We start from the raw sequence: 25,689 nt of genomic DNA on the forward strand, positions 1-25,689 counted from the left end.
ATGCTAAAAAAAAAACACCTGGTGGTTGATTGGCAACAGGACCTGTAACATGATATATAAAAAAGCATTCCAGAGAGGCTGAGTCTTTCAGAAGTAAAGATGGAGAGGGGTTATTTCAGCAAGACAAAGTAAAACCACATTCTACATGTATTACAACAGCATTGCTCCATATTAAATGTGTCCATGTGCTAAACTGACCTGCTTGCAGTCCAGAGCTGTCACTCACTGATAACATTTTGAGCATTATGAAATGAAAAACATGACAAAAAAGAACAAGAAAGCATTTAACTTTCAAAACAACAGCAGTGTTTCCTCAGTTCTCAAACGCTTACAGTGTTGTTAAAAGAAGAGGTGATGAAACACAGTGGTAAACATGCCCCCCGTCCCAACTTTTTTGGAATGTGCTGTTGGCATCAAATTCAAAATGGCCATATATTTTTCAAAAAACAATAAAATGTGTCAGTTTCAACAATTGATATGTTGTTTTCATGGTATTGCATAGCGTCCCAACTTTTTTGGAAATGGGGTTGTAAAAAAAAAAAAGTGTTTTATTTAAAATTCTTTTTGAATCGTTCAAGTATTCAGTGCATATTTCTGCTGTTGTAGTTTTGGCATATTTTGAACAAACAATGGCCAGTTGGGGTCATGGCAAAATGTTAAGTAAAACGAAAATAAAAACACAACTGGCCCAAAGCTTTGTTGAGATTTTTAATATGGCCATTTTAGTGGTTGGGTTTGACACGCCTGATCTAACAGATGGTAATTACAAAATCACTTGGTAATATTTAGAATCAAGTGAATTTGAAGGCAGGACACATACACAGCTATACATTTCTGTGAGCCCTCTCTTAGGCTCACCTTGCCCCATTTGTAGGCTGATGTATGATTTGGTTCATACTGCCAAATGTGTAGATGTGCATTAGCCTTTTAAGGTTTCTGATCAAAACAAGCACATGAGGGACACCAGACAGTACAGTGTGGTGTGGTGCCTTCCACCTTCTTCGAGGACACCTATTTCTGTGAATAACGATAGTGGATATAATCCTTTACATTGTAGAGACGGCACACTGTGTAGTGTGTTTCAATACTTTTAGAAGTGTTGGAATACACTACATCAGTTAGTAGTTTACCATGAACCTATTAAGACTCAGCTACTGAGCAATTCATGTTTAATTGATCAGTAATTTATGAGTAGTGATTCCGAGGAACATAGTTACTACATAATTCTTTAAGAGACCTATGAGACTTAGTTCCTATTTGCCAGCTTCTTGTTCAAATTGTCCCATTCCACCCTAAACAGTATAGCAGCTACATGCTGGTGCTTCAGGGATTTTAATAACAACTACTGCACCATTTAAAGTGGAACCAGAAAATTTGAACAAAAAGCTGGCGGATAGGAAGCTGACTTCAGCCTTGTGTTAAAGCTATTGATAGGATAGTTTAACTGTCTAAATGTCCTTATCAGATGTTACCAGTATTACAAATTAATTAGGATATTTTGAAAGCCTGAATCAGCATATCAAGGGGAAGTAGTAATATTAAGCTGAGTCTATCCTGAATTAAAATTTGGTAGCTTGCACGGCATAAATTGCTACCTGCTAGGTAGCCTAAGTTTGAACAAAAGGTCAATCGGAAAAAAAACACCAGTAGTCACATCAGCCCTCTGACGCATATAGCTGTAAAAACAATAATGTTATAATATTTTTTCTTCAGTATTTGATCACCACTTTTCAAGCAGGCATTCTGGATGTTAATTTTATTAATACCTCATTCTCATTAATGATGTGGACTGTGAATTACATGACAAAAATTCCAGTATCTTTAGAAGAGGGCACGGGCCATGGTAATCAAAAACAGCTCAGAGGTGGCTTTATTTTTGGAAAAAAAAAAGAGCAGCTCACTTCCAACAGCATGAGTTGAAAGGCACCTGCCCAAAATGTTCATGTAGGTTGTATGTGCTGGCTGTGGACGCCTCCCTCCTGACTGTCTCTTTAATTAGTTTCAGCCAAGTCAAATACAACTTGTTTTTTAGTGACTTTTAGACTCAGGTTTGTTCGCTCCTCTATTTGCAGACTGCAGTGTTTTCTGATGTTTGAAAAACTCAGAACTGCTGGGAAAATTGAACATTACCTTCCAGATTGCCTATTTCATCTGTACATATCCGTCATGGGCAGAATAAAACTAATAATGAGGTATGTTTAATGGACTTGCTTCTCAAAGACATCCACCTCTAAACTGTATTACAGTGGATAAATTCAATTCAAAAATTCAATAGCAGACCCATGTCTGTTTCTAAAGATCACTAAGTACACACAGAGAACATTGTAGACTGAACAGATATACCTTGCTATTCTGTCATGGGTGAGTGTGACTAGTTATGCACTGATGCTTCAATGAGCATGACTGACTTAATGTGTCTTATTGTGCTTTTGCTATGAAGTCATTTTGTAACATTTTTGCATTTACTACATCATTTTGATCTCTTTCTCTAGTCTGCTATGGATGAGTGTGTGTGAGTGCAAGGCAGCAATGTATGGTCATGTTCAGTCCCCACTGTTTCCTGAGCCCTACTTAGCTGATCTCTATATACGGTGGTACCTGAAAGTTCCTCATGGATACCAGATCCAGCTGACCTTCAACCACCTGGACATTGAGCCTTCTGTCAACTGCACTAAAGACTCCCTCACAGTGCGTTGTGCCTTATATTGCATGTTAAAATTGTATGTATAATAGATGATTTGGAAATGGATGTGGATTTGCTCATTTGTGTAATGATAGGCCTGTGTGTCGCTTTTTGTACTGCATTTCTGACAAACTCAAACTTTTTCTTAACAAGATTTTGCTTGATGGTGAAGTTTTGGGGAAGTTCTGTGGCCAGAAGTCCACAGATACACATCACCCTGGCAACAAGCCCATCTTGTCTCCAGACAACCATCTCTGGCTGTTGTTTGAGACAGACAGCTCAAACCAAGGATCTCAGATGCACCTTGGCTTCTTTGTCTTCTATCAGGCAATTGGTACGTCAGTTTTTTACACTGCTATAAAGCATATTGTCAGACATTGTTACATTGGGCAGACCTTAGTCATTCAACAATGTACCATAATGATAGAATCATGATATGGACAACCTTGGTAAAAAGAAAAGCTTTGATCATGACATTGTCTTAGTTGAGAATGTCTGCCAGGAAGAAACTCTGTCAAAGTGTCCAGAAATCTCAACCCTACAGAAAAAGAAAAAACAGAAAACACGCAGCCCAGTAATGCAGGAGATACAGTACATGGATGAAAAGATATGAAATAAACATGAAACCTGAAGACTCTTTGATTGGAACAGTTGTAGGTGATTAGAGGGAGGTGCCTGGGTCAAGCCAGAGCAAGAAAGGGCCAGTCAAGACATTGATGAGGAGTCTTCTTGGGTACAGTTTAGTGCAGTGTTTCTCTATTGTTTTATTTTCCGCTCATCTGTTTTCTCATAAGCATGGGTCTCGTGGACCTCAGTATTAGATTCTGTTAACAATATGATGGGTTACTGAGGCATGGCAGAGTAAAAATTGGTAATAAAAGTAGAGAGGAAGAATAAAATAAGACAAAACAAAAGAAGGGAAAAGCAAGGGAAAATTGTTAATAGGAATTTGGGAAATGGCTTGCAAACCCGAAGTGAGCAATTGGGTCTGGTTTTTTTTTTTGGTGCTATATTTTTTTGAAGAACTAATTAGCTGTAGCTGAGTTGTAGCTGATCACAGTAGATCACTGCAAAATGTGTTCATGTGTTAGTATGACAGTTTCTACTCTGCTTTAAATTAATTGATCCAGGGCATTATGTTCGAAAGACTTTACTTTCACACACTGCACATGTTCACAACACCTGGATTATTTGATTAAAGGTTTTGTGCTTTGATATATTATACTGCCTGATGTAGCTGGTTTAACTCCTGGGTTTTTGTCCTATTGTCGAGGCTAAACATAAATGATGAACTAGGCAGAAAGCTAAATGTTGTTTCTGTCTAGGCATAATTGCAACTTGCAGATGAACTGGATGAACAAAAGCTCTTATATAATTTGACTTTCATTGACATGTGAGCTATTGAGATCTCCTAGTGGCTAAGGCCAAACCTGCAGTGTAGCAGATCCATTCATTACCTTTATCTAAACCATCTTGGGTAATGCTTACTCTGGAACATAATTATTGTGCTTTATGCCATTCCAAAAATATCATATGCTTACTCTTCCCTTAAACAATACATGAATAAGCTTTCAGATTTTCTGAAGTGTTAAAAACTGGACATTTGTTTATGATTTCAGTCATATAATTTTTTCTGTGTTTCCCCCTCCAGTGGTGGACTGTGGGATTCCTGAGATTGCAGATCCAGATCTGATAGCCCTAACAGAGGAGAGTCTACTTACAACATACAAGCAAAACATCAGCTTCAAGTGTCTATCAGAGTACTACAAGCTGGATGGAGATGGTAAACACTGTGCAGATTTGTGTGTGTGTGTCTGTCAGTCCATGTATAAATAATGTGCTGAGAAAGTTATGGTTCTTATTTTTTCTATTTTTTGTCAGCTAACTTTACTTGTGATGCTAATGGTAACTGGATATCTGAAAGGGGACAGAATCATTCCCAGAATGCACCACATTGTGTCCCAGGTATACCTACACTTAAATCTACTTTATCATTAAGACCTACTGTATCTCCACTCACTGGCCACTATTACTACAATTACATAATGTAGCTCCTTCCCAGAATGCAGAGTAGCATTATCAGTGCTATAATATGACTTATTTCAACTCATTACACACCTGATGCAAATCATCAGCTAATAGACCAAACAGAACCCCAAATCTTCTAATTTTATGTTCATTAACCATTAATAAATGTTGCCATGCTTTGGCTGTGTTTCAGTGTGATTTTGCTGCAGTGAAAAGCACGCTAACATTACTGGGTATCACCTCAGACCAGCTAGCCATGACTGTAAGACTTTTTAGAGTAAAAAAATTCCATCATTCTCATCTACAGCCAGGAAACGGGTACCCAAAAACATACTGGTTTAGGTTTAAGTTTTTCCTGTTTTCCAGCTATTAAAAGCTGGTAGAGCTGCTAAAAGTGATTTGAAACTCAGGGAATGCATTGCCGCTAAAGTAACAGCTATTAACATTAACATAGCAGAAAAAATACAGGCTGCTTATGAAGTTACATTTTTTTCATTAAAGACTGCAGTGAAATAAATGGCTGGTGCATTCTCATGATTAAACACAAAAAATGAACCCCATGCAGTCTGGAATTTATAGTTCACCAGTATTTAATAACGAACATGTAGAGGTACACACTATCCCAGTGTTTAGATGTTTCATCATAAGACCACTAAAAAGTTCTCTTTTTCTCAAAAACTAATAACTCTCAAACAAGTATCAGGATTGGTACATAGGAAGTTCTCTATTGTTGTGATGTAGCACTGATTTGTCTCGTAATGAAACCGTTCATGATTAAAAGAGAAGTGTGTTAGAACCATGAGTCTCCTATCACTGGAACTAACTTTATTTATTTAACCTCATAAATCTCTCTGTCAGTGCATTCTTCCCCCCTTCTACCACCTCCTTCTATCAGTATGTGGCATGTCTAAATCTCTGTCTTTCTCGTGTAGTTTATGTCCAGCCTCGTGCATGCATTACAACCCAAAGAGGTATTCTTAAAGTGTCTCACTTTTTGTCTCTCTCTTTCCTGTTCTCTGCATCCTTCTATCAGTATGTGGCATGAATAAACAGACCTTTTCTGCTGGAAGGGTTTTTGGAGGACAGGATGCTAAACTGGGACAAATTCCCTGGCAACTTCTGACAAAACAACCGAATCGAGGAGGTGCCTCTCTAATTAGTGACCGCTGGGCTATTACAGCAGCTACTGTTGTGGATGGACAGCAAACAAAAACACTGCTGTTCTATGGAGGAATGATTGATGGCCTAGACCAAAATGCAGTTAAAATGGAAACTGAGAAGATCATAATTCATCCAGGCTATAAAGTGGAGAGCCCAGTGCAAACAAACTATGATAATGACATTGCTCTAGTGAAGATGTCTGCCAGAGTGCCACTCAGTACCAATGTCCTGCCAGTGTGTCTGCCAGAGAAATCAAACGGGCCGGTGATGGAGGGAAAGTCAGGAACAGTCTCAGGGTTTGGAGGAACATCGAAGAATCCTTTAAGGAGTAGATTTTTGCAGCATGGTCCTGTGAAAGAATATTCAGAAGTTCCTTGTTTTAGCACCACTCTGAAGGTCACTGATAATATGTTCTGTGCTGGAGGAGATGATGAAGATGTGGATACCTGTAAAGGTGACAGTGGTGGGCCACTGGTAATTCCACTGTTGGGAAGAGGGTCTCCAGAAACACCCTACCGACTCAAAGGTATCGTGTCATGGGGTCCTGCTAAATGTGGAGATAAAAACTTTAAAGGCTATTACACCAAAGTGGAGAACTACCTGGACTGGATCAGAGAAACCATGGAGAACAACTAACACCAGCTTCATCAGCATGTTCCCTCCATGAGTAACCACAGATTAAATCTGAGATTTTACAGCAAGTGATCTGAGATCCAGTCACAGACCTATTGAAATTACTCATATTCATGTGATTTCTCAAAATCTTGAAATGTAGAACATTTTAAAACTTATTAAAAGCTTTTTTTCAGGATTCCATTTGTGTGAATGTAAAAAATCATTCATTATACTCACTCATTATAAATCCTCTGAATCCCTCTTGGGATTGGGTTAAATGAAAACATTTTTTTATGCATAAACCTTTTTAGTTTAGTTTTAATTTTTGGCCTAAAACACAGTTTTAAAATACATGTGGTGTGGACAGCTACATGCAGGGCATTGTATGGAAAAGTACTCAAAGGAAACTTTTTTCAGATGTACCACTTTTTTTCATTATTAACATAAAAAACATATAAACATAAAAAGTTCAGACGACACATATAGGTTGACTGATCATTTTGAATAATATACAAAAAAGCTGTATTTATGCTATAAACATTTTGTTCTGATTCCCACCAATGTAAAGAAATGAGAGTTTCTCCAGAATGAACCATTTCCCATCAAACCACTTTGAATGACTTTTTTAACATCTTAACCGTTGAATTAAACAGACATGTTGAAAAATCTGTGGAATTCCTCTTTAATATGACCATGAAGATGAGCTAACAAGGTCAAAAATTCAGTTTTGTTTTCAGGATGATATTAACAGAGACGTGTCAGTCGTGATGTAAAAAAAAAAACAAAAAAAACGTGCATCTGTTTTGATTATTAGATTCAGAACTGCATAGTCTGCAAAGTGTAGTCACCAAAGTAATGTTGTCTTGTTGAGTCAGAAATGAATGATTTTCATTGTTTCGCACACATTTCACAAATGAACCTTTAGACAGCCAAATCCTAATCAGTATAAAAAAAGGCCTTTTAACAATAATTAAGCAGAAATAATTTCTGCTGTATATCCATTTGTAATAAGTTTGGATATAGTTTTTGAAAAGAAGAACAGCTGAAATACAATGGAAAGTACAATTTTAATGACTCACTCATTCCATTGTGTTGTTCTCTTGTGAAATGTAAATCATCATAGTTGCATCAAAACCTGGTATCTCCAAAATGGTAACTTTACATGAGAAGAAAAATTCTTCTTAACTTTTAATGGAACAGCAATTTTACCCCCAGTAATGTTAGAGCATTTCTATTGGTCAATTCATCGTGAAATTTTACCTATTGTAAAATGTAGCCGACCTTTACAAATTCTGAAATAAATAATAAATATAAATAATACACAGACACACACACACACACACACACACACACACATTTTCTAAGCCGCTTATCCTTCCGGCTCACAGAGGGAGCTGGAGCCTATCCCAGCAATCATTGGGTAGAAGGCAGGAAATATAAATAATAGATATAAATAAATTAATCAAATTTGAATAAATAATTATTTTTATTTAATTGGTTGATTGATTGATTAAAAATGCCAAAAATGGAGATACAAGCTTTTGTTTTGACAGCAACAATATATTACCATTGTTTTGTTGTTACTTATAAAGAACAGTTTTTTCATTTTTATCTGTTGTCTTTCAGAATACTCCTAACCTCATTACCTCTTTTTACTTCAGTAACAAACTTTAGTGCTACTTTGTTACCTCAGTGAATCTTTTGGCTTTATTCTTATAAATAACATTGACCTGATCAGTGCGCTGTGAGGCAATGCTGTTGGTGTGGAATTTGACCTGTCCTATGCAAACAGTCCCATACAAGAAAAAAAGGTGATTTACGGGAAATGTTTATGTATCTCTCTGCACCCCTTTCTCTCTTTTTCCCGTTTTGTTTGATTAATGTTTACTGCCACTTCTATTATTGACAGATAAATACTGATTTACCCAATACTTGGAGAATTAATTCTTTTTTTCAGATGAGAACCATCTTATTAGTGTTCAGTGGTCAAGTATTACTCACCCAACAATTAGTTTGATTTTTCACTGAGACTCTATGGCAGGTGTTTTGAGGTCACCTATACATTCATGCTTTATTCTGATATGTATTTCTATCTCTGTTTTTTTTATGCTCTCTCTTTCTCTACTCTTCTACTTATTCTCCTTGTTCCTTCGCCAAATCAAACAAATCCAGTTTTTGCTCTGACTTTTAAACTCTCAGTCTATCACTCTCCTCATTTCAAACCACCACAGTTTCTCTCAACTGGAATAACTTACAACTGCTGGTCCAGTCAGTAATGGGCAGGATAAGTCTAATATTGTGGTAAGTTTGACAGATTTGCTTTGAAGTTCAATAATTCCCAAATGTTAAAATTTGTTTAGGATTTGGAAATCTGAATTCTGTAAATTTTGCACCAGAAGTGACTTAATCATTTCAAAATAATTACTTTTTGCATTACTTATGGTGACTACTGTGTAGTCTCCATATCGTCTTAGAAGGATCAGAGCTGTAGAAGCCTTTCCTTACCATTGATGTCAGCTAAATTCAGAGAAAGTGAAGCCTCATTAACAAAGTCTGTATTTTCCATACACAACATTTTAACCAGGGAGTTATCTATCTCAGCACTTGATATCTCAATGGGACTCAAAGTCCCTAAAGACTAATGAGAGCGGTGAGGAACCCTGGATTGGATCTGTTGGAAAGCGCTAAAGGTTAATGATGCTCGTATGCACTCGCTATTCTCCATGATGGAAGTGTCCACCAGCCCCGCAGTGCTGACCTTACCTCTCTTTTAGATTCAGATATCCATATTTTTTTTAGGCAAACAACAACATCCACCTTCAATAACACCTTCAGTTAACACCTACAGTGCACTTTAATCAGTCTAGTTAAGTCCAGTTAAGAACAATATAGGAATGAAGCAGCACCAGGGCTTCTGCAGGCTGAGGAAGTGAAACTTAGAGAGGACGTGATGTACTCATTTGGGATCCATTTGACTGCAGAGAGCATAAAGAAAAATCCTACAGTTTATGATGGAGCCAGTGATCAGCAGCAGCACTTTCTCACTCCTGTAAGTGGCTCTTTTTTCTAACTGAATTCTCAAAATGCTTATTCTGGGCCCCAAAGTAGTGTAATATTGTGGGTTTAGACTTGAGTTTAGAGAAGGAGATGAATCCGGTTTGACAGCAGTTTAGTCCAGCAGAGTTGAGGCTTGTTTCTGTTGTGCTGTTTGTTTGGGGAGGGGTAAATTATGTAATTCATGCTCTTAGTCTCAGTATCAAATATCAAATACCACAGATCATTACTTTTAATCCAAACGCGTGCAGTTATTGTTTTTAATACAGGCTACAACTTTTTGCATGGTGTGCAAAGGTTTAACATCCACTTTCTGGGTCAGCAGACTGACTGCAGTATTTCTAGGCTGAATAGAGCCGAATGACTCAGGATTTTTCTATGGTTTAAAACATTGATGTGGTTCACAGCTCTCATGTATAGTTTGGAATTGAGTAATACAGTGCACACAGTCGTCATTAAATGCACTGTAAAGATGAAAACCCAGCGCACACGACTGTTAACTCAGAGCAGCTGCATAAGAAATGAACACTTTCACATTCATATATCACAGTATCAAACTATATTACTGTTTTCTGCACAACAGCCAAGCAGACATCACAGCTATGGGATATCATACAGTGACCAAAATCAAGAAAATCAAAAGTTTACATTTTCATTCATGTATTTGTATCTTATATTTTACATTCTTTAAAGTAGCTCCCCTTTGTATTAATGCAGCTTTACACATTCCTGGCATTTTAAAAACATTTTGATCTACTTGCTTTTGCTGAAGTTGTCACCTAAGTAAACATAGATAGTGTAGACCATGCCTATGTATGGATTTATTTCCAAAATACAAATATGAAAGTATTATTTTCTTTTTAAAATCCCACCCAGTAGTTTTCAACCATCATCAAGGTCTCAGCATATGTAGAACTGCTGGAAAAGTATCCCAGGTGGTTCCTCATGAAGCAGCATGAGTTAATGTCCAGAGTACGTAAAGTTGGCCAAAAAAGAAAAAAAAAACTTTTTCATGGTTGTTGCATAATGTATTACTGCATAATTGTTATTACTTAGGCTAAAGACTAGGCTAAAAATAAGGAAAATCTTTCTATGTGTCTGAATGTGTCCATGTGTCTTTCTATGTATCTAAATGTAGGTGTGTGAAGGGTAGCTTGGATGGATGAACAATACAATCCAGTTTTTAACCAATTTTATCCCCAATTTAGTCATTGCCAATTCCACCCACTAGCTAGGTCTCCCCCTAGCACACAATGCTACTAAGCTGGGAGGGTGAAGGCTAGCACCTGCTTCCTCAGAGACATGCAAAGCCACTGCATCTTTACAACAGCTCAACATGCTTGGAGAAGAACACTAACTGCCAATTATGTTGCCTTAGAGCAATGGCTAGCATCATGCTGGGTAATGGGGGAGGGCGAGACCAATAGCAAGACCAATTATGCTCTCTTAGACTCCTGGCCACAGATGGCTGTGGCATCACCGGTAATTAAACTTGCAGTCTTATGCTTCTAATGATAGGACCAGTACTTAAATGGTTGCGCCACAATGACTTCAAGAGGAAGATTTTGTTTTTTTACAAGTAAAATAAAATAAGACAATCATTTTTAGCCTCTGTGTGACAGAAAAGCCAGATAATTATTGTAAAATGTATGTTGCCTCAGGGTAATCCCTCTCTCTCTCTCTCTCTCTCTCTCTCCCTCTCTCTCTCTCTCTCTCTCTCTCTCTCTCTCTCTCTCTCTCTCTCTCTCTCTCTAGTCTGTTGTGGGTGACTCTGAGTGTGTGTGATTGTGAGGATGTGATGTATGGGCAAGTTCAGTCTCCACTGTATCCTGATCCCTATCCAGCTGATAACCACACACAGTGGGACCTGGAAGTTCCTCCTGGTTACAAGATCCAACTCACCTTCAACTACTTTGATATTGAGCCCTCTGCCGACTGCTACTATGACTCTCTCATGGTATGAACTTTATACTGGCTTTGGTAATATGACATTCTGGTAAAGTTTTGTGGTGAGGAGTCCATGGATATAAATTGTGCCTACTCCTGAAGATACCATGCATTAGAAATGATATTTCTTCAGCAATTTTTCCCAGATTTGATTGCGGTTTGATTTGTCTGATGCTTTTTTGCTCACCTCCCTGCAATATAGGCTGTAGTTCCTCTCCTACAGAGCCGCTTAATCACATTCATAGTGATAATATGATTTATGAGCACCGCTCACTTGGCTACCTACCCTGAAGAAGTCCCCAAACATTTTCATGCCAGTACATGCATATAGATGTAGTGTTTGTCCTGAGACCCACAAAATATTTTATCAGTAAGTTCTTAGGTCCTTAAGATTTACATCCACTTTTTATCAGTATTACTGTTCTTACCTTTAACAAGTGCAATAGCATGACAGAAAAATGTAAACATGCATAGGCCTACACTGTTACATACTTAGTAGAATTGTGGAATAGATAAATAAAAAAAAAATACACATATTTTTCTATATTTAGGTGTAATCCATACACCTGTTTATATCTGTCAGAGCACATTGGTACATTTAAGATTTTTGAATGTTACATCATTTATTGTTGCTGTAGGAATAAAATGTTGTATGTCCATTTTTCACTGTTTTGACATTATTTGAAAAAGCCAGATGCCTTTTACATTATGTGTACATTTCATGATGAATGGATCAATAGAAGTGCTCTAAATTACTTTGTACATTAATTTACATTAATAAATCTCTTTACATTAATTTATATTGAAGGTTTAGTATGTTTCCTCTTTATCCTGTAAAGTTACCATTTTGGTGACACAGGGTTTTTGTATCATCAAATTGCGATGTTATATTTGTTTTGATACATTTTCGGCATAACAATCACTGGTTTCCACCTTCATTTAGCTGTGCTTTCATGGAAAAAATATGTACTAGTACAGTTCCCTAGTGACCCACTTATCCCCACACTGTGACCCACCAGTGTGTTGTGTACGAACCGCTGCCTTATACCATGGCTGGTTAATTTACATCATGACCATGTTCACTTTCAGTACACATTTGCTGCCTACTGAATACATTTAGAACTGCAGTAACAAACCTACTTAAAATTATAGTGAATTATGAAATGTAGATGTGGTTGTTTTTAAGGGTGATTCTGTTCTATGATTATAAGTATCTGAAGCCTGTAATTTCATGAGAAATTGGTAGGTTTGATATCTGGTCATGAAGAAATAACAAGTCAAATCATGTCAACTGGTCTTTATTGTCATTCCTCAATATAACATGTAAACTTTGGATCAAAATGTCTTTCTTCAGGCCCCATGATGTAACACAACAGCAGCACATTACACAGGACTACAGATGACATGAAACAATGGCAGAATATGCAATAAATATCAAGAATAGAGCAACAAAAATAGGGTCTCATATATATACTGTTACTTTTAGATTCTGGAATGGAGACGATAACAAAGTGCATGTAGGTCTGGACAGAGCGTTGTGTCTCTGATGTGTTTTGGCAGCTTCATTAGTGCAGAAAAGGAACTGAGAGTTGAAACACTTTTCTGCTCTGCTGTAAATCTGCTGACTCTTTTATAAGCTATTTTGGAGTTCATTCTCGTTTCTCTTTTGTTATCAAGGTTTTGTATGGTAGGAAAGTTTTGGGGAAGTTTTGTGGCCAAAGGTCCACAGATGCACACCACCCTGGCAACAAGCCCATCTTGTCTCCTGGCAATCGTCTCCAGCTGGTGTTTGTGACGGATGACTCAAATCCAGGACCTCGGATGCACCTCGGCTTCTCTGCCTTCTACCAGGCTGTTGGTATGCTATAAAACAGCATGGCATAAGACATTAGTGTTCAGTTTGCAAGTCAGTTGTATTGATGTAGTACTTTTTAAAATACACGTTGTCCCAAAGTTGCTTTAAAGTCCATACCCCTAATGAGCTGAAAACAAACTTAGTTGGCTATGGGAAATGACTGATTATGATTGCTCAAGCAATTGCTGTTGTGAATGTGTAATGAGCTCTTATGTAGTGACCTTGTGTACATGTTTATCCAGACGTGGATGAGTGTTCCACTCCTGTTCCTTCTGAGGACTCTGATCCGCCCTGCTCTCAAATCTGCCTCAACACTCTGGGCTCCTACATGTGTGCTTGTCACCATGGCTACCAGCTGCAGGCCGACGGGCGTACCTGTGTGTGTAAGTGATGTCTCTGTTGAAACCTCTGTCACAGTTTTTTTAAGCTCAGCTACAGCTCATCAAAACGCTCGTCTATGCAGGATACAGTGGCCCCAAAAAGTTTGGACATTTGTGCCATACATAAATGAAAAAACTTTTGTTTCCTAGCACAAGTTCATTGTGCCAGGCAACAAAATGTCAAAACAAGTGCCATTTATTTTAAAGCTGAACTACGTACGTTTTTTTCTGTTGAAATTGAAAGAAATAGCATTACTGAGAGAAAAACACACTAAAAGATGGTGTAAAGCCTAAAATATTTGGATTTTGTGGAAGTTTTTGCACCACATCTTTACATATTAACATCGCAGGCACAGGTTCAGAAAGGTCCGGCTTGATGTTTAGGTCTCAAATGCAAAGTCAGCATTATACTGATGAAGATATGATGACAATAGTAGATAATTTACTTACATCCTCTGACGACATGTCCTTCTCCAAGCTTTGACTGAGTTCTCTTTGAATATTTCAACATTCTCGGAATCATCAGATTCATCCACCCGGGGAAGGGGTTTGAAGCAGAACCAACACTACAAAATGTTATTTTGCATGCTGCATTCACTTACACATTTCCACCAGAGAGGTCTCCAAATCTCCAAATCTTACATAGTGTAGCTTTAAATAGACATTTCAAAGACTTATTTCTTTTTTGGCAAAGTATTCTTTCAAAAGCAGCTGGTTTGCAGCTGTGTTTGCAGATCATTATTGTTTGAGAAATTTCTTCACAGACAGATTTGCATCCACAATGCCTTTGTACACTTCTGAGCTTATGATCCCATCACTGAACGCAATTGTAAGGAAAACAGCCCCTGTGCTTTACAGCAGCCTTAGTGCAGTCTGCTAGACATTTTTCATTCTTCTTCAGGCTTCCTCCACACAGAAAGTGCTAAAAAAAGTAATGTGCGCTCCGACTCTCCTACCCCAACAACAATCTATGGGACAGGGGTTACACCTCAATTCTACACAATTCTGCGCAATTCCACATCTGTCATATCACCAAACACACCAGCTGCATTTCAGCTGCAGTTCAACCAACATAAACACTTTAACGTCAGCTCAGCAGCTCAGAAACTGAGCCCAAGTCTTAATGAACTTGCAGCAAAGAAAGGTTGCCAGGTGTCTAGTTTAAGCAAATAGGTAGGTTTAAAAGACCAAACACTTGGAGACATTTTCATTTTCAAGTGTCCATGTAAGATTTTAAGGTCTGTTTTTTACTGTTGAAGTTTTTGCATATTTTGAGTAAACAATGGCTAGTTCGGGTTACAGCATAACATTAATTAAAAATGAAATTAACACTTTTTTTTTTCTCTGGCTCCAGATTTTATTACATTTTTTTTAATATGGCCCTTTTACTGGTTGAGTTTGACCTCCCCTGCTATAGAGAGTGTAAACAGTCAGAAATGGTGTTGTGATTCCTCTCCGTAGTGGATTGCGGAGGGGGTGTTTATAAGGAGTCTGAGGGGACCTTGTACAGCCCTGGATATCCCAACCCTTCACCCCTGGGACTGGACTGTGTCTACAACATCTCTGTGCAGCCTGGCTTTGAAGTCACACTCAACTTTACCAACAATTTTCACATTGAGCAGATCTACAACAAGGGACACATCTGCCTCTTCCACTGGCTGCTGGTAAGATACATTAATGATCATTGATTTGATTCGTTTTGTTTATTTTTTTATGTGTTTGTGTCTGTGAAAATCAGCCCCCTTCAGTAGATTTTCCTCATGTCCTATTCAGATTCTACAGAATGAACATGAAGGAAAGCAAGGTTCTTGAGAGAAGGAAATATTCGTGTAAATAAAGTGAGGAAAATAGGTTTCTCTTCCGATAATTCTACATATATTGTCATGAGTGGGCAGAAAGAGGTTTTTGCAGAAATGTGTTGCAAGACATTCTGTAGGATGTCACAGTATCAGTTCTCCTTATTTGGCTCTTCAAGGAAAAGTGAGCTCAGGGAGGTCTTCTAAACTGTGTGTTAACATATACACTCTATTAACCTCATATTACCGAAAAGTGGTCTGGTGCTGTTTTCAAATAACCCAAATTAAATTTCTCTGGAGGTATTTTGAAGACCACCAGCTTATTAGTGTGAGGCTTTCCGCTTGTATATGCTGATCTGATGTAGGCAAAGGTTTTATGTCTCAGGTTGAATCTGTGAATCTTCTGCAGACAAACAAGCTAAAGTACTCAACAAGTATGTGCATATTCCCTTCTTAAGTTGTGTTCAAATTATGCGACAAAGGATCTACCAGTATAATTCTTGAACCAATGAGCGTGCTGCCCAGATGAATGTGGACCCTAATGTAGACATAATGTAGACATATAGACTTCACAACGTCTGAACTCTGAAATCCAAGTTCCCTTGCAAACTGGGATCTCAACAACATTCTGTTACATGATGTAATGTTTCACCTCACAAGGGTGCCTTTTGGGTCTGCTGGTGACCTCTCCGTGGAAACTTTTTGCCCTCTCAGATTTTCACCTTCATGTATGTGATGTCTTCATTAATGATCATAGCAGATTTTGCATCAAAAAATGAATAGCACATCCCTGGTTTTTAAATTTAGTCAATATGACCCATGAACAGTACATCCATTACTAAGTAGCAAACAGAACACAAAGGTTAATTAAGAAATTATCCAGTGCAAATCAAATTCATACCAAAGCAACAACAATAACTTCTACATTTTAACAAAGGGAAGAAATGTCGTATGTAGAAATGATTTAGTTGATACTCTGAGTACTGATGACATTATCTCAAGGGTTGTGAAATCACAGAAAGCTGTAAATTGTGCAAGAGTGTATAGAAGGTAAAGGGGGCATCGCTGTGTCAGTAAAGTATCTTTGAGACGGGACGTGTGCAACATAGCGCGAAAGCCCTGTTTCGCAACAACTGAGAACCGGCGTGCAGACTGTAGGTCACAAAGCAACGATGCGTTATTCGCATTTATAAGCACTGCAGTTGGTTTCCTGGTACGTTAAATCTGCAACGATAGACTGTTACACACTAAAAAGTGGCGAATTCTCCCGTTCCACCTTAAATGGTGCCACATTTACATGTGGCGCCTCAGTAAGAATTTAAGGGTGAACGGGTAAATTTGAACAAGAAGCTGGAGAATAAGAAGCGACTTCAGCCTCGTAAAACAGTCGAACATTTTACAAGAAACTGATCTACTTCTGAGGTTTTCTGGCGGAGATGGGAGGAAAGCGGCTATAGCTGAGCTAAAGCTTAAAGCGCAGCAGAGTAAATCTATTCTTCGTTTATATTGTTTAGTCTATACTGGACATTATCACATACTGAGACATACTGGACATGTTGTGGCTCCCAAGGTGGTTTGATTTTGTTGAAAGGACAAATTGTTAACATTTGGGTTGCGACTCCTGATCTAACCTGGCTTTAATGCAGAGGGTGCCAGTCGGATTTCTCGCTCTTCCAGTTGTGTTTTTGTTATGTGCCGCCACAGACTGTCCGGGCGCTGCACTTCCGCACTTCCAAGTTCCGCCTTTTGCGTTCCGTCAACATTACGTTATAAATTAAATATTTAGAAAATTGATTTTTGACATTTGTGAATCGATTCAGAATCGTTCACGTCTGCATCGCGATGCATCTAACAATCGTTTTTTTCCCGCACCCCTACTGGATGTAGTAGAAGTTCCACTGCAGTACTGAGTACTTAGTATATTTTCATCCTGCTTCTTTTGTATTTCTACTCAAGTTGTTTTGGGGTAGATACTTTTACTTGTGTAATTATTTTAGGCAAGTATCAATACTTTTACAGCTTCAGTAGCTGCAGCTTCAGATAGCAGTATTTGTTAGCTAACATCTGTGAAGAACATCAGGCTGTTTTCATGCCCAGTTCATTCTCTAAAGACCACACCACAGGTTTTTGTCATGTTGTATCTCTTTCGTTTGGTTCAGAGGGTGGACTGCAAGGGCTAAAGTGGACTAAATTACACATATGGGTGTTTGTTCATTGATCAGTTTTGCAGGGATGCAAGCGCTCTGCTACTCTCACATTCACCACCATAAAAAAAGAACAACAGAAAATAGAGACACTTGTCGTCTATGTGTATACCAGTTTCAATTTAACCGATCAGGTCGCTGATGCTTGGCTAAAAGACGCTCCACAGTCCATGTACCAAAATCTAACGCATATTCCAACTCCGCACCAACCACGGCAGGTCTGAAAGCAGCTCCCAGCTGAAATGGAGATTGGCTCTGCTGCTCAGTTTTACTATGTCTGTCCGTGCTGGTCAGCGCTTCATGCCATCAGCGGAGGTTTTTATGTGCGTGAGCTGAACTCAAAAACAGGTGGGGCGTCGCCACAGTACTGTGAAAAGTGGTGGGGCAAATGCCTGCTCACAACCGTGGTTCCAGCGGCCTTGCTATACACTCTAAAAACTGTAGGTACATACCAAGTTGTACTTTTGTAATTGTGGTCTTTCTGTGGTGTCATTTTTTCAGGTAACTGTCCCAGGTAAAAAACCCATGAAGTACTGCGGTGAGAAAAGCCCTGGTGTCATCCACACAGGCTCCCACAACGTGCAGCTGGAGTACCATACGGACCGTGCAGGACAGAGCCGCGGCTGGAGCCTCCACTACACCACCCAGAGTGAGCAGGCTGAGCACAGGAGGAGATTAACCAGACAACAAAAACAATAGAGTTAGGAAAGCTGCACTGTAAAAAAATGTTTCATTATTAAAAAGCATTTAAACTTGTTTTATTCAGCTTAAATACCAATACTTAATTCACAGTAAATAAAATTAGTTAATTAAGTTGTTACCACATAAAGTAAATTTTCTAGGTTAAACAGATGAACCATCTTTTACCTTTTGTAGCTAGGAGACACAGACAGTGGCTCATAATATTTAAGAAAAAGAGAGAGAGAGATACAGTTATAATTATCCAAACAATTATAATTATGAATATACATTTGTTGAAGTTGCATTGATGAACTTTATTTCAGCAGGTGGCATCAGTGCTCAGGTAACTAGGAAGTCAGGCTGAACAGCGTGATTAAGATGTTTTTCATCCATTTTGAAGGGGTGGAGTGTAAACTGGACAAGAGTATCAGCAAAGGAAGAGTGACCCCAGATTTCCACCAGTACTTCTACAGGGACTACATCCATGTGCGCTGTGACCAGGGATACAAACTCATGATGGTAAGAGGAGTTACTGCACAGAGTTGGTGGTTTTTCCACTCATTATATCTGCCGATAACCTGTTTTTCCTCTGCTTTTCTTTTCCTTTCTCATCACCTTCTTTTTTTCCTGCCTTCTTTACCCCATCCTTCTCTCTCGCTCTGTCTCAGGGTGGGAAGGAGATCAAGAGTTATAAATCCATGTGCCAGCATAATGGGAAGTGGCACTTGCCTTTACCAGAGTGCAAGAGTAAGTGAGCATAAGTACAAGCTACACTGGTGCTGAATGTACGCAGGCCAAAAGCATGGAAGCTAGTAGTGGCTTTTTTTGCAAGCAATGACAGTTTAAACATTTTTTACAATTAAGTCAATTTATCAACAACCAACACAAAACAGCATGTTTATTATCATATAGGTTTAGCCAATGATGTTTTTTTTCCCCAAAATATTCCCGTGGTTCTTTTACTCTAATGCAGGGGTGTCCAATCTTATCCACAAAGGGCCAGTGTGGCTGCAGGTTTTCACTCAAAACAAGCTGAAGCACACCTGATACCACTTGTTCAATCAGTTGGTTTGGTCTTTAAACTGCTGATCAGGTGATCTCCTGCTTTGTTGGAATGAAAACCTGCAGCCACACCAGCCCTTTGTGGATAAAATCGGATACCCCTGCTCTAATGTATTATACATTATACATAGTACTGTGCAAAAGCCTTCTGAGAAAAGATATGTAAAGCTGGTTATCTGGGCAGTGCGTGATTATTTATTTAAAAACATTAACATTAGAATACATACAAACAAAAATCCATACAATGTGATTTGATGTGTGTCAGTGAGTTATTCTAACCATATCCAGACCTCTCTTTAAAGAAGTCTGGTTACATAAGTTACCATCCAATACCGGCTTCAGCTAATCAGTTTTCATTAAATTATGAAGGTGCTGCTGATGGAATTTAACTACTCCATGCGATGACTGGAGTGCAGCAAGAAGTCAGGAACCAAACCTGTGATTCTCTAACTGTATTCTTCTAATCAACATATTAACTTTTAAATATTAACTTTTTTAAACCAAAATTGTATTTGTAGTTATTTGTATTTATTCTAATATTATACAGTGTTTTACTGACAGTTGCTGCCAAGATAAATAGTAATAAACTATTTCTTCACTGCCTAAGAATGCTTGCCTTCATGCTCATAGTTGATAGTTGACACTGAACATTACTTAATTAATACACCTGATTCAGTTCATCTTAATAAATAGCTTAAGTGGGAAGTTCAGAATGTCTGCATAATTCAGTGGACACTGACTCAAATTTCTTTACAAGGGTGGTGACAGGAACCAGGGGTCATAATGTCTACAGTGCAAATATAGCCCTTTTATTTATTCTCAAGAACGACAGTGAATCAATGTCAATTCTTTGTTTATATGTAATGATGATAATAATAAAATAGTGGTACATCTAAAAAAGTACACTTTCTTTGAGTACTATTTTACCTTACAATGTCCTGCATTTACCTCTCTTGTCCTATGTTAATCAACACATCACTGTGTTTTGGAAAAGTTATTATTTTTTATAGCAAACTGTGGCTTCCAATCCTTTGGCCTGTAATATATTTGTGACCTCTGAATATTGACTCTCAGTGTCTCACTAATACACAGTACATTTACTCATCCTGGTCACTGTGTTGGTCCCTGTTTAATGTTTTGTGTAACATTCTTTATAGTCATTGACTGTGGAGATCCCAGGCCTCTGCTGAACGGCGGTGTCAGGTTCCTCTCCGGCTCTAACAACGAGTACCAGTCACTCATCCAGTACCACTGCAAAGAACCCTTCTATGCATTCAGAACTGCTCACTCTGGTCAGAAACACACTACTTTGTAGATAAATTCAACACATTTAACACTGATCTCAGATTTCTAGCACTTTCATTCAGTTGGACTGTTTTACTACTTGCTGCTCTGTTTTTCTCTTTTGTAGTAAATTTCACGTGCACTGCAGACCGCCGGTGGAGAGCAAATGACAACAATGCCATAATCCCTCCATGTTATCCAGGTAACCTTTTTATCAGGCCCAATGCTGCTTGTATGATGGTCTTATTTACCTCTTTCAAATGCTTGTTCAAATCCTTTTTAGTCAGAAACTTGGAGGATTTGCTAGTCGTTAAAAGTTAGTTGGCCTGATTTATCTGGTCTCTTCTTAACACTTCATAACATCTAAAATATACATAATGGGACCAGCAGTGTGTACGCAAATGTATATGGCCTAAAGGGTGACCACTACAGATTTCGCACTTGAAATATTAAATACCTACTATGGACTACTGAAACTGTTCTTTCCTCAGCCTTTATGAAAGCATGAAGGTCAATACCATGTCAGTAATTGGATATGTTTAAAAATGATTACTGAAGCAATTACAACTTTAAGTGATGTTTGTGGGGAACTTTTAGGCCAAGAACTTGTATTTACAATAACTCTGATAGCACATGAAGCAGCATTAGTAATATGGTTTGATTCTTTGGTTCACTCACTCATCCATGTGCATATTCACTATCATGTATCAGGCCTAGGATTCTACACCAGGAAGTGCTACTAGCACTCAGATTGTGGTCCTTTGCATCAATAGCACTTTGTCCCTGTTTAGTTTTAACCTCATATGTGTGTGTGTGTGTGTGTGTTTACAGTGTGTGGTCGTCCTACTGTCGACCTCTCCAAGCGTGGCAAGGTGTTGGGAGGGAAGACGGCTCTAGCAGGCTCATTCCCCTGGCAGGTCTTCCTCACATCAGGAGGTCGAGGTGGAGCGAGCATCATTGGGGACCGGTGGCTCATGACTGCAGCCCACAATCTGGAGCAAGTGAAAAATGCTAAAGAAAAAGTGAAGGTACAAACATTATGTCTGCCAAACTGTTTGGTTACTGACTGGAGAGTCTGATAACTTAGTATGTTTTTGAAGCCTGTTTCATTCTTTTGAGCTTGGTTCGTTCTGAAATTTTGAAGTCTCAATCACTATTCATTCTTTGATTCATTGGCTCATATAATTCAAACAAATAATGAAGTATATCATACATGTTGGTGTGTGATTTTGTGAAATTTTGATGCCTACGTGCTTTTTATCTTCTTTTTCGCAGGTGTATGTTGGAAACATCCATGTCAGTGAACTTGTGAAGTCCCCATCACTTGCTATTGCGTCATTACACATCCACCCAGGATACAAGAACAACGACTTGAGGACAAATTTTGATAATGACATCGCCTTGATCAAGCTAAACTCTTCAATCACATTTAACATGAATGTTATGCCAGTGTGTCTGCCTGAACAGGACACTGAGCTCAGTACCACTGGGTAAGAGTCCATCTCAGCTTTGCTTTCAGTTTCCCTTCCTCAGTTTATACATGGAATATCAGTAACGATATTGGGCCAATATCAGCAGAAAATGCTGGATTGAATATCTGAAGGAAAATAGACTGAATCCTATCCAATCTTTTAACAAATCTAGCCTGAAAGAGCATTTACTCACATTGTGTGACGTGACGTTGCTAGCTGTGTATTTCTTCCTGAGGGGTCGTAGAGTGATTTAATTTTGTTACGCATGGTAGACTACTCTTTACTGTCCATATTAAACAAAGCATTTTAATTAAAAATAGCTACTTTTTAAAGCTTAATATCTGGTAAAGAAAAAACTCAATTTTGTAAAGAAAAATACTCGCTGTCAAGAAAAAAGGAACTGTGCTATTGACATTTTTCGTTCATCACAGTATAAACAATGCAAATATGTCTTCAAAGGTACAACAATGGTTTTAAGGTCCAACTGTGTACCTTAAATAAGTTTTCCCAGTGGAAAGGTACGCATTTGTACCTTTTCATAACCTATTGTTTTAAATGTTTTGGATCGGGGTGCTCAATCCTGGTCCTGAAGATCTACCAGCCTACAGATTTTAGCTCCAACCCTAATCTAACACACCTGATCAAGGGCCTCTGATTATTAGAGGCAGTTGTGTTGGCTCTAAGCTCACCAGGGTGATAAAACTCCAGGACCAGGATTAGGCACCCCTGTTTTATACTATGGTACAATTTTATTCCCTAACTAAAGGTACTTAAAACGCACACCCCAGGACTGTTACTGCCCCAGTGCCAGTTTAGTACCTTTTTTCTGAGAGTGTAGGTTTCAGTGTCGATATGGGTATCAGGGAAAAAAGTGGTATTGTGCCATCTCTATTGACAAAGAATTGTTGTCTGTGATGACCATACACAGTAGACAGTATTTCTATATCCAAGTTCATTTCATGCTTTGTTTTTGCAAAGAAATATTTATAAAGTCTTTTGCAAACTGATGTCATATGTTTAATTTCTTGGTTTCAGTTTGGTTTCAGGATTTGGACTGACTGAAGATTCACATACGGCTAACACACTCAGATATATCAGGCTCCCTGTTGTGGAACAAGACGAGTGCCACAGATCCATAGAGACTGAGAGAAAGAACCGCCATGATGTGGCTCCGCTGACAGACAACATGTTCTGCGCGGGTCTCCCTGAGGGGGGGAAGGACACCTGCTCTGGGGACAGTGGCTCAGCTTTCGTAATGAAGAATGATGACACGTACTGGGTGGCAGGCATTGTTAGCTGGGGAGTGGACTGCGGCCAACCAGGGAAGTACGGCATATACACCCGCGTTGCAAAGTACCTAAACTGGATACAGAAAACCATGGATGAAAACCAGTAATGGGAGGGAGAGCAAATCTATGTGCATCCAAATGTGATGCTAAGGGGCAGTGTACTACAAACAAGTTAATTGCTGTGATAATATTTGGCTGTCTTTCCAAAATGATTGTACAACTTGCCTGTGAAACAGCAGAGCTAAGAGCTAACTGCCATAGTCACCAGTTAGCATGATATTCACTCTTTGCCTGGTCTACAAGCTTATGCTGAACATATAAAAAAAATAAAGACCAAATTTATTAACTATTATTAACAGTATTTTTTGTCTTGTCAAATATTGGGATGACACCATTTCAGTAATCTTGTATCATTTTATTGTCTAAATTTATTGAATTTACTCTGCCTTGCTTGGGCAATTATTTTGCTTCAGGCAATTTTGTACTAACATGGTGAGAAGAGGTTCTGATTAACGTTCCCAAAGTCAGGGGTCAGAGAAATGTACTGTGCATGTTTTCCCTCATCTAGCACACCTGATTCAACTTATTAACTAATTAACCAGCTCCTCATGTGCTGAGTCAGATTAGACTAGGCAAAACACAAAAACGTCCAGAGCATAGCGTCCCCAGGACTTTGGGATCTACTGGTGTAATTACAAGCTCACAGTTAGTGTACTGATCATGAGATGAGCACTCAGTCCTTCACTGGATGCCACTAAACCCCATTGAAGAGTGTTTTATATGAAATGTTGGCAGTTTTAACCCAGCCTCTAAAGATGCCATCCATATCAGCACTGCACTTTCATCACTTCAGTATGTTTTGGTAGCACCTCTGAGATGTGCTAGAGAAAAACAAGCCCTCACCATAACAAATGCATTGGTAAACCCACACTGCACTAAACACTCGGGTAAGTAAAGCTGAGTCTGAGTGAGGACTGAGACCTGGACATATAAAGTCCAAGACTTTGTAGTAGTCAACTCTGAGTCCAGACAGAGACCAGGGGCCATATCACAGAAACATCTGAAGACTGAAATCTGCTAGTCACCATGACAGCTTCAGTGAGGACTGAATTTAGGACAGAAGCTAATGCAGAGCAAAATTTTATTCTAACTCCAGATAAGAAAACAGAATTACAGAAACATCCTAACTAGAAAAAAATCCTAAATTTCTAAAATTCTGTCCTAACTTTAGGATAACCCCAGAGGAGTCTTAACTTCTGTTTCAACCACATGGCAAACCGTTTTAGCCTAAAATTCCACCAATGAAGTCATAACTCTATTTAAACTAGTAAAACCATATTTTTGACTATTCAAAATATAATTCTGACAAGTACAAATAAGAATTATAGATATCTGCAATTTAATTTTAACTAGTACAGCTTATATTTTCACTAGTAATTAAAACGTAAGATTACAGATCTCTTTAACCTTTGTGTGGTGTTGGGGTCTGTGGGACCCATTTTGGGTGTTTACCAAAAGAAAAAATAATGCGATTTATTATTATTTAAACTTCAGATTCCGTGGCCTTTGCTCATTTTCTGTGAAGAACATATAAAATAACACATTATCAATGACTTAACACTGTACATCCCCCTACACATTTGTATTACACATGTGGTGTTGGGGTGAATTCATGGGGAATAAAAGTGTGGAGATGCTGTGTCCCTTCACTCTGTCCTCCTCCTACATGGCCTGCTGTTAGTGTGTGTGTGTCCGTGTGTGTATGTTTATGTGTGTGTGTGAGAGTGGACAACATGGGCAGGTTGCTGACTGGCTACAGCTGCTAAAGAAGAACCCTACGCTGATCAATTGTGATATTTTAAACATCTGGTATTTTTACATAAATTGTTATGGCTGTATTGATTAAAAAAACAATGCAGTGGATCCACCAAACCCACTGAGTAACAAAAACATTGACACCACACAAGGGTTAATGTAATCAGATATCAACGTACATCTTTTTACTAGAAACAATAAATATAACAGATCTCCATAATGAAAACATCACTCATTGATAGATAATTAAGACTAGTCAAATTAGTTATAAATTCAATTTCAGACATTTAAAACTGACTTCTTACTAGTCAGAACATGTATCGTCTCTGTCCAGTGAAAAACATGTATATCTATTTTTTGCGA

General features: G+C 38.4%; 2 protein-coding genes across 4 annotated transcripts; both read left to right on the top strand.

The window, feature by feature from the left end:
• Nucleotides 1-668: 668 nt before the first annotated feature.
• Nucleotides 669-6,688, top strand: LOC118820660 (complement C1s subcomponent-like). Of its 2 annotated transcripts, XM_036589055.1 has the most exons (6): nucleotides 670-2,192; nucleotides 2,493-2,688; nucleotides 2,837-3,017; nucleotides 4,335-4,466; nucleotides 4,565-4,648; nucleotides 5,745-6,688. In XM_036589055.1, exons 1-6 carry the CDS (start codon nucleotides 2,089-2,091, stop codon nucleotides 6,506-6,508), a joined length of 1,461 nt encoding a protein of 486 aa, XP_036444948.1. In that variant the 5' UTR covers nucleotides 670-2,088; the 3' UTR covers nucleotides 6,509-6,688. The 2 variants fall into 2 exon arrangements, with proteins under 2 accessions (XP_036444957.1, XP_036444948.1); XM_036589064.1 differs by lacking the exon at nucleotides 4,565-4,648 and having other exon boundaries at nucleotides 669-2,192.
• Nucleotides 6,689-8,438: 1,750 nt separating this feature from the next.
• Nucleotides 8,439-23,863, top strand: LOC118820639 (complement C1r-A subcomponent-like). Of its 2 annotated transcripts, XM_036589030.1 has the most exons (14): nucleotides 8,439-8,788; nucleotides 9,469-9,536; nucleotides 11,297-11,498; nucleotides 13,166-13,346; nucleotides 13,586-13,726; nucleotides 15,185-15,387; nucleotides 18,225-18,372; nucleotides 18,805-18,923; nucleotides 19,073-19,151; nucleotides 20,624-20,758; nucleotides 20,878-20,952; nucleotides 21,582-21,778; nucleotides 22,026-22,240; nucleotides 23,258-23,863. In XM_036589030.1, exons 2-14 carry the CDS (start codon nucleotides 9,496-9,498, stop codon nucleotides 23,616-23,618), a joined length of 2,097 nt encoding a protein of 698 aa, XP_036444923.1. In that variant the 5' UTR covers nucleotides 8,439-8,788; nucleotides 9,469-9,495; the 3' UTR covers nucleotides 23,619-23,863. The 2 variants fall into 2 exon arrangements, with proteins under 2 accessions (XP_036444923.1, XP_036444928.1); XM_036589035.1 differs by lacking the exon at nucleotides 9,469-9,536 and having other exon boundaries at nucleotides 8,446-8,788.
• The last annotated feature ends 1,826 nt before the right edge of the window (nucleotides 23,864-25,689 follow it).

The sequence above is a fragment of the Colossoma macropomum genome, unplaced genomic scaffold (genome assembly GCF_904425465.1).
Source record: "Colossoma macropomum unplaced genomic scaffold, Colossoma_macropomum, whole genome shotgun sequence".
NCBI lineage: Eukaryota > Metazoa > Chordata > Actinopteri > Characiformes > Serrasalmidae > Colossoma > Colossoma macropomum.

Coding starts and splice junctions, on each gene's coding strand:
- LOC118820660 (XM_036589055.1), top strand. CDS start 2,089: ATGTTTGAAAAACTCAGAACTGCTGGGAAAATTGAACATTACCTTCCA. Junction 2,193..2,492: donor AGAATAAAACTAATAATGAG/GTATGTTTAATG, acceptor CTCTTTCTCTAG/TCTGCTATGGATGAGTGTGT. Junction 4,649..5,744: donor TGCACCACATTGTGTCCCAG/GTATACCTACAC, acceptor TCCTTCTATCAG/TATGTGGCATGAATAAACAG.
- LOC118820639 (XM_036589030.1), top strand. CDS start 9,496: ATGATGGAGCCAGTGATCAGCAGCAGCACTTTCTCACTCCT. Junction 11,499..13,165: donor GCTACTATGACTCTCTCATG/GTATGAACTTTA, acceptor TTTGTTATCAAG/GTTTTGTATGGTAGGAAAGT. Junction 18,373..18,804: donor CCTCCACTACACCACCCAGA/GTGAGCAGGCTG, acceptor TCCATTTTGAAG/GGGTGGAGTGTAAACTGGAC.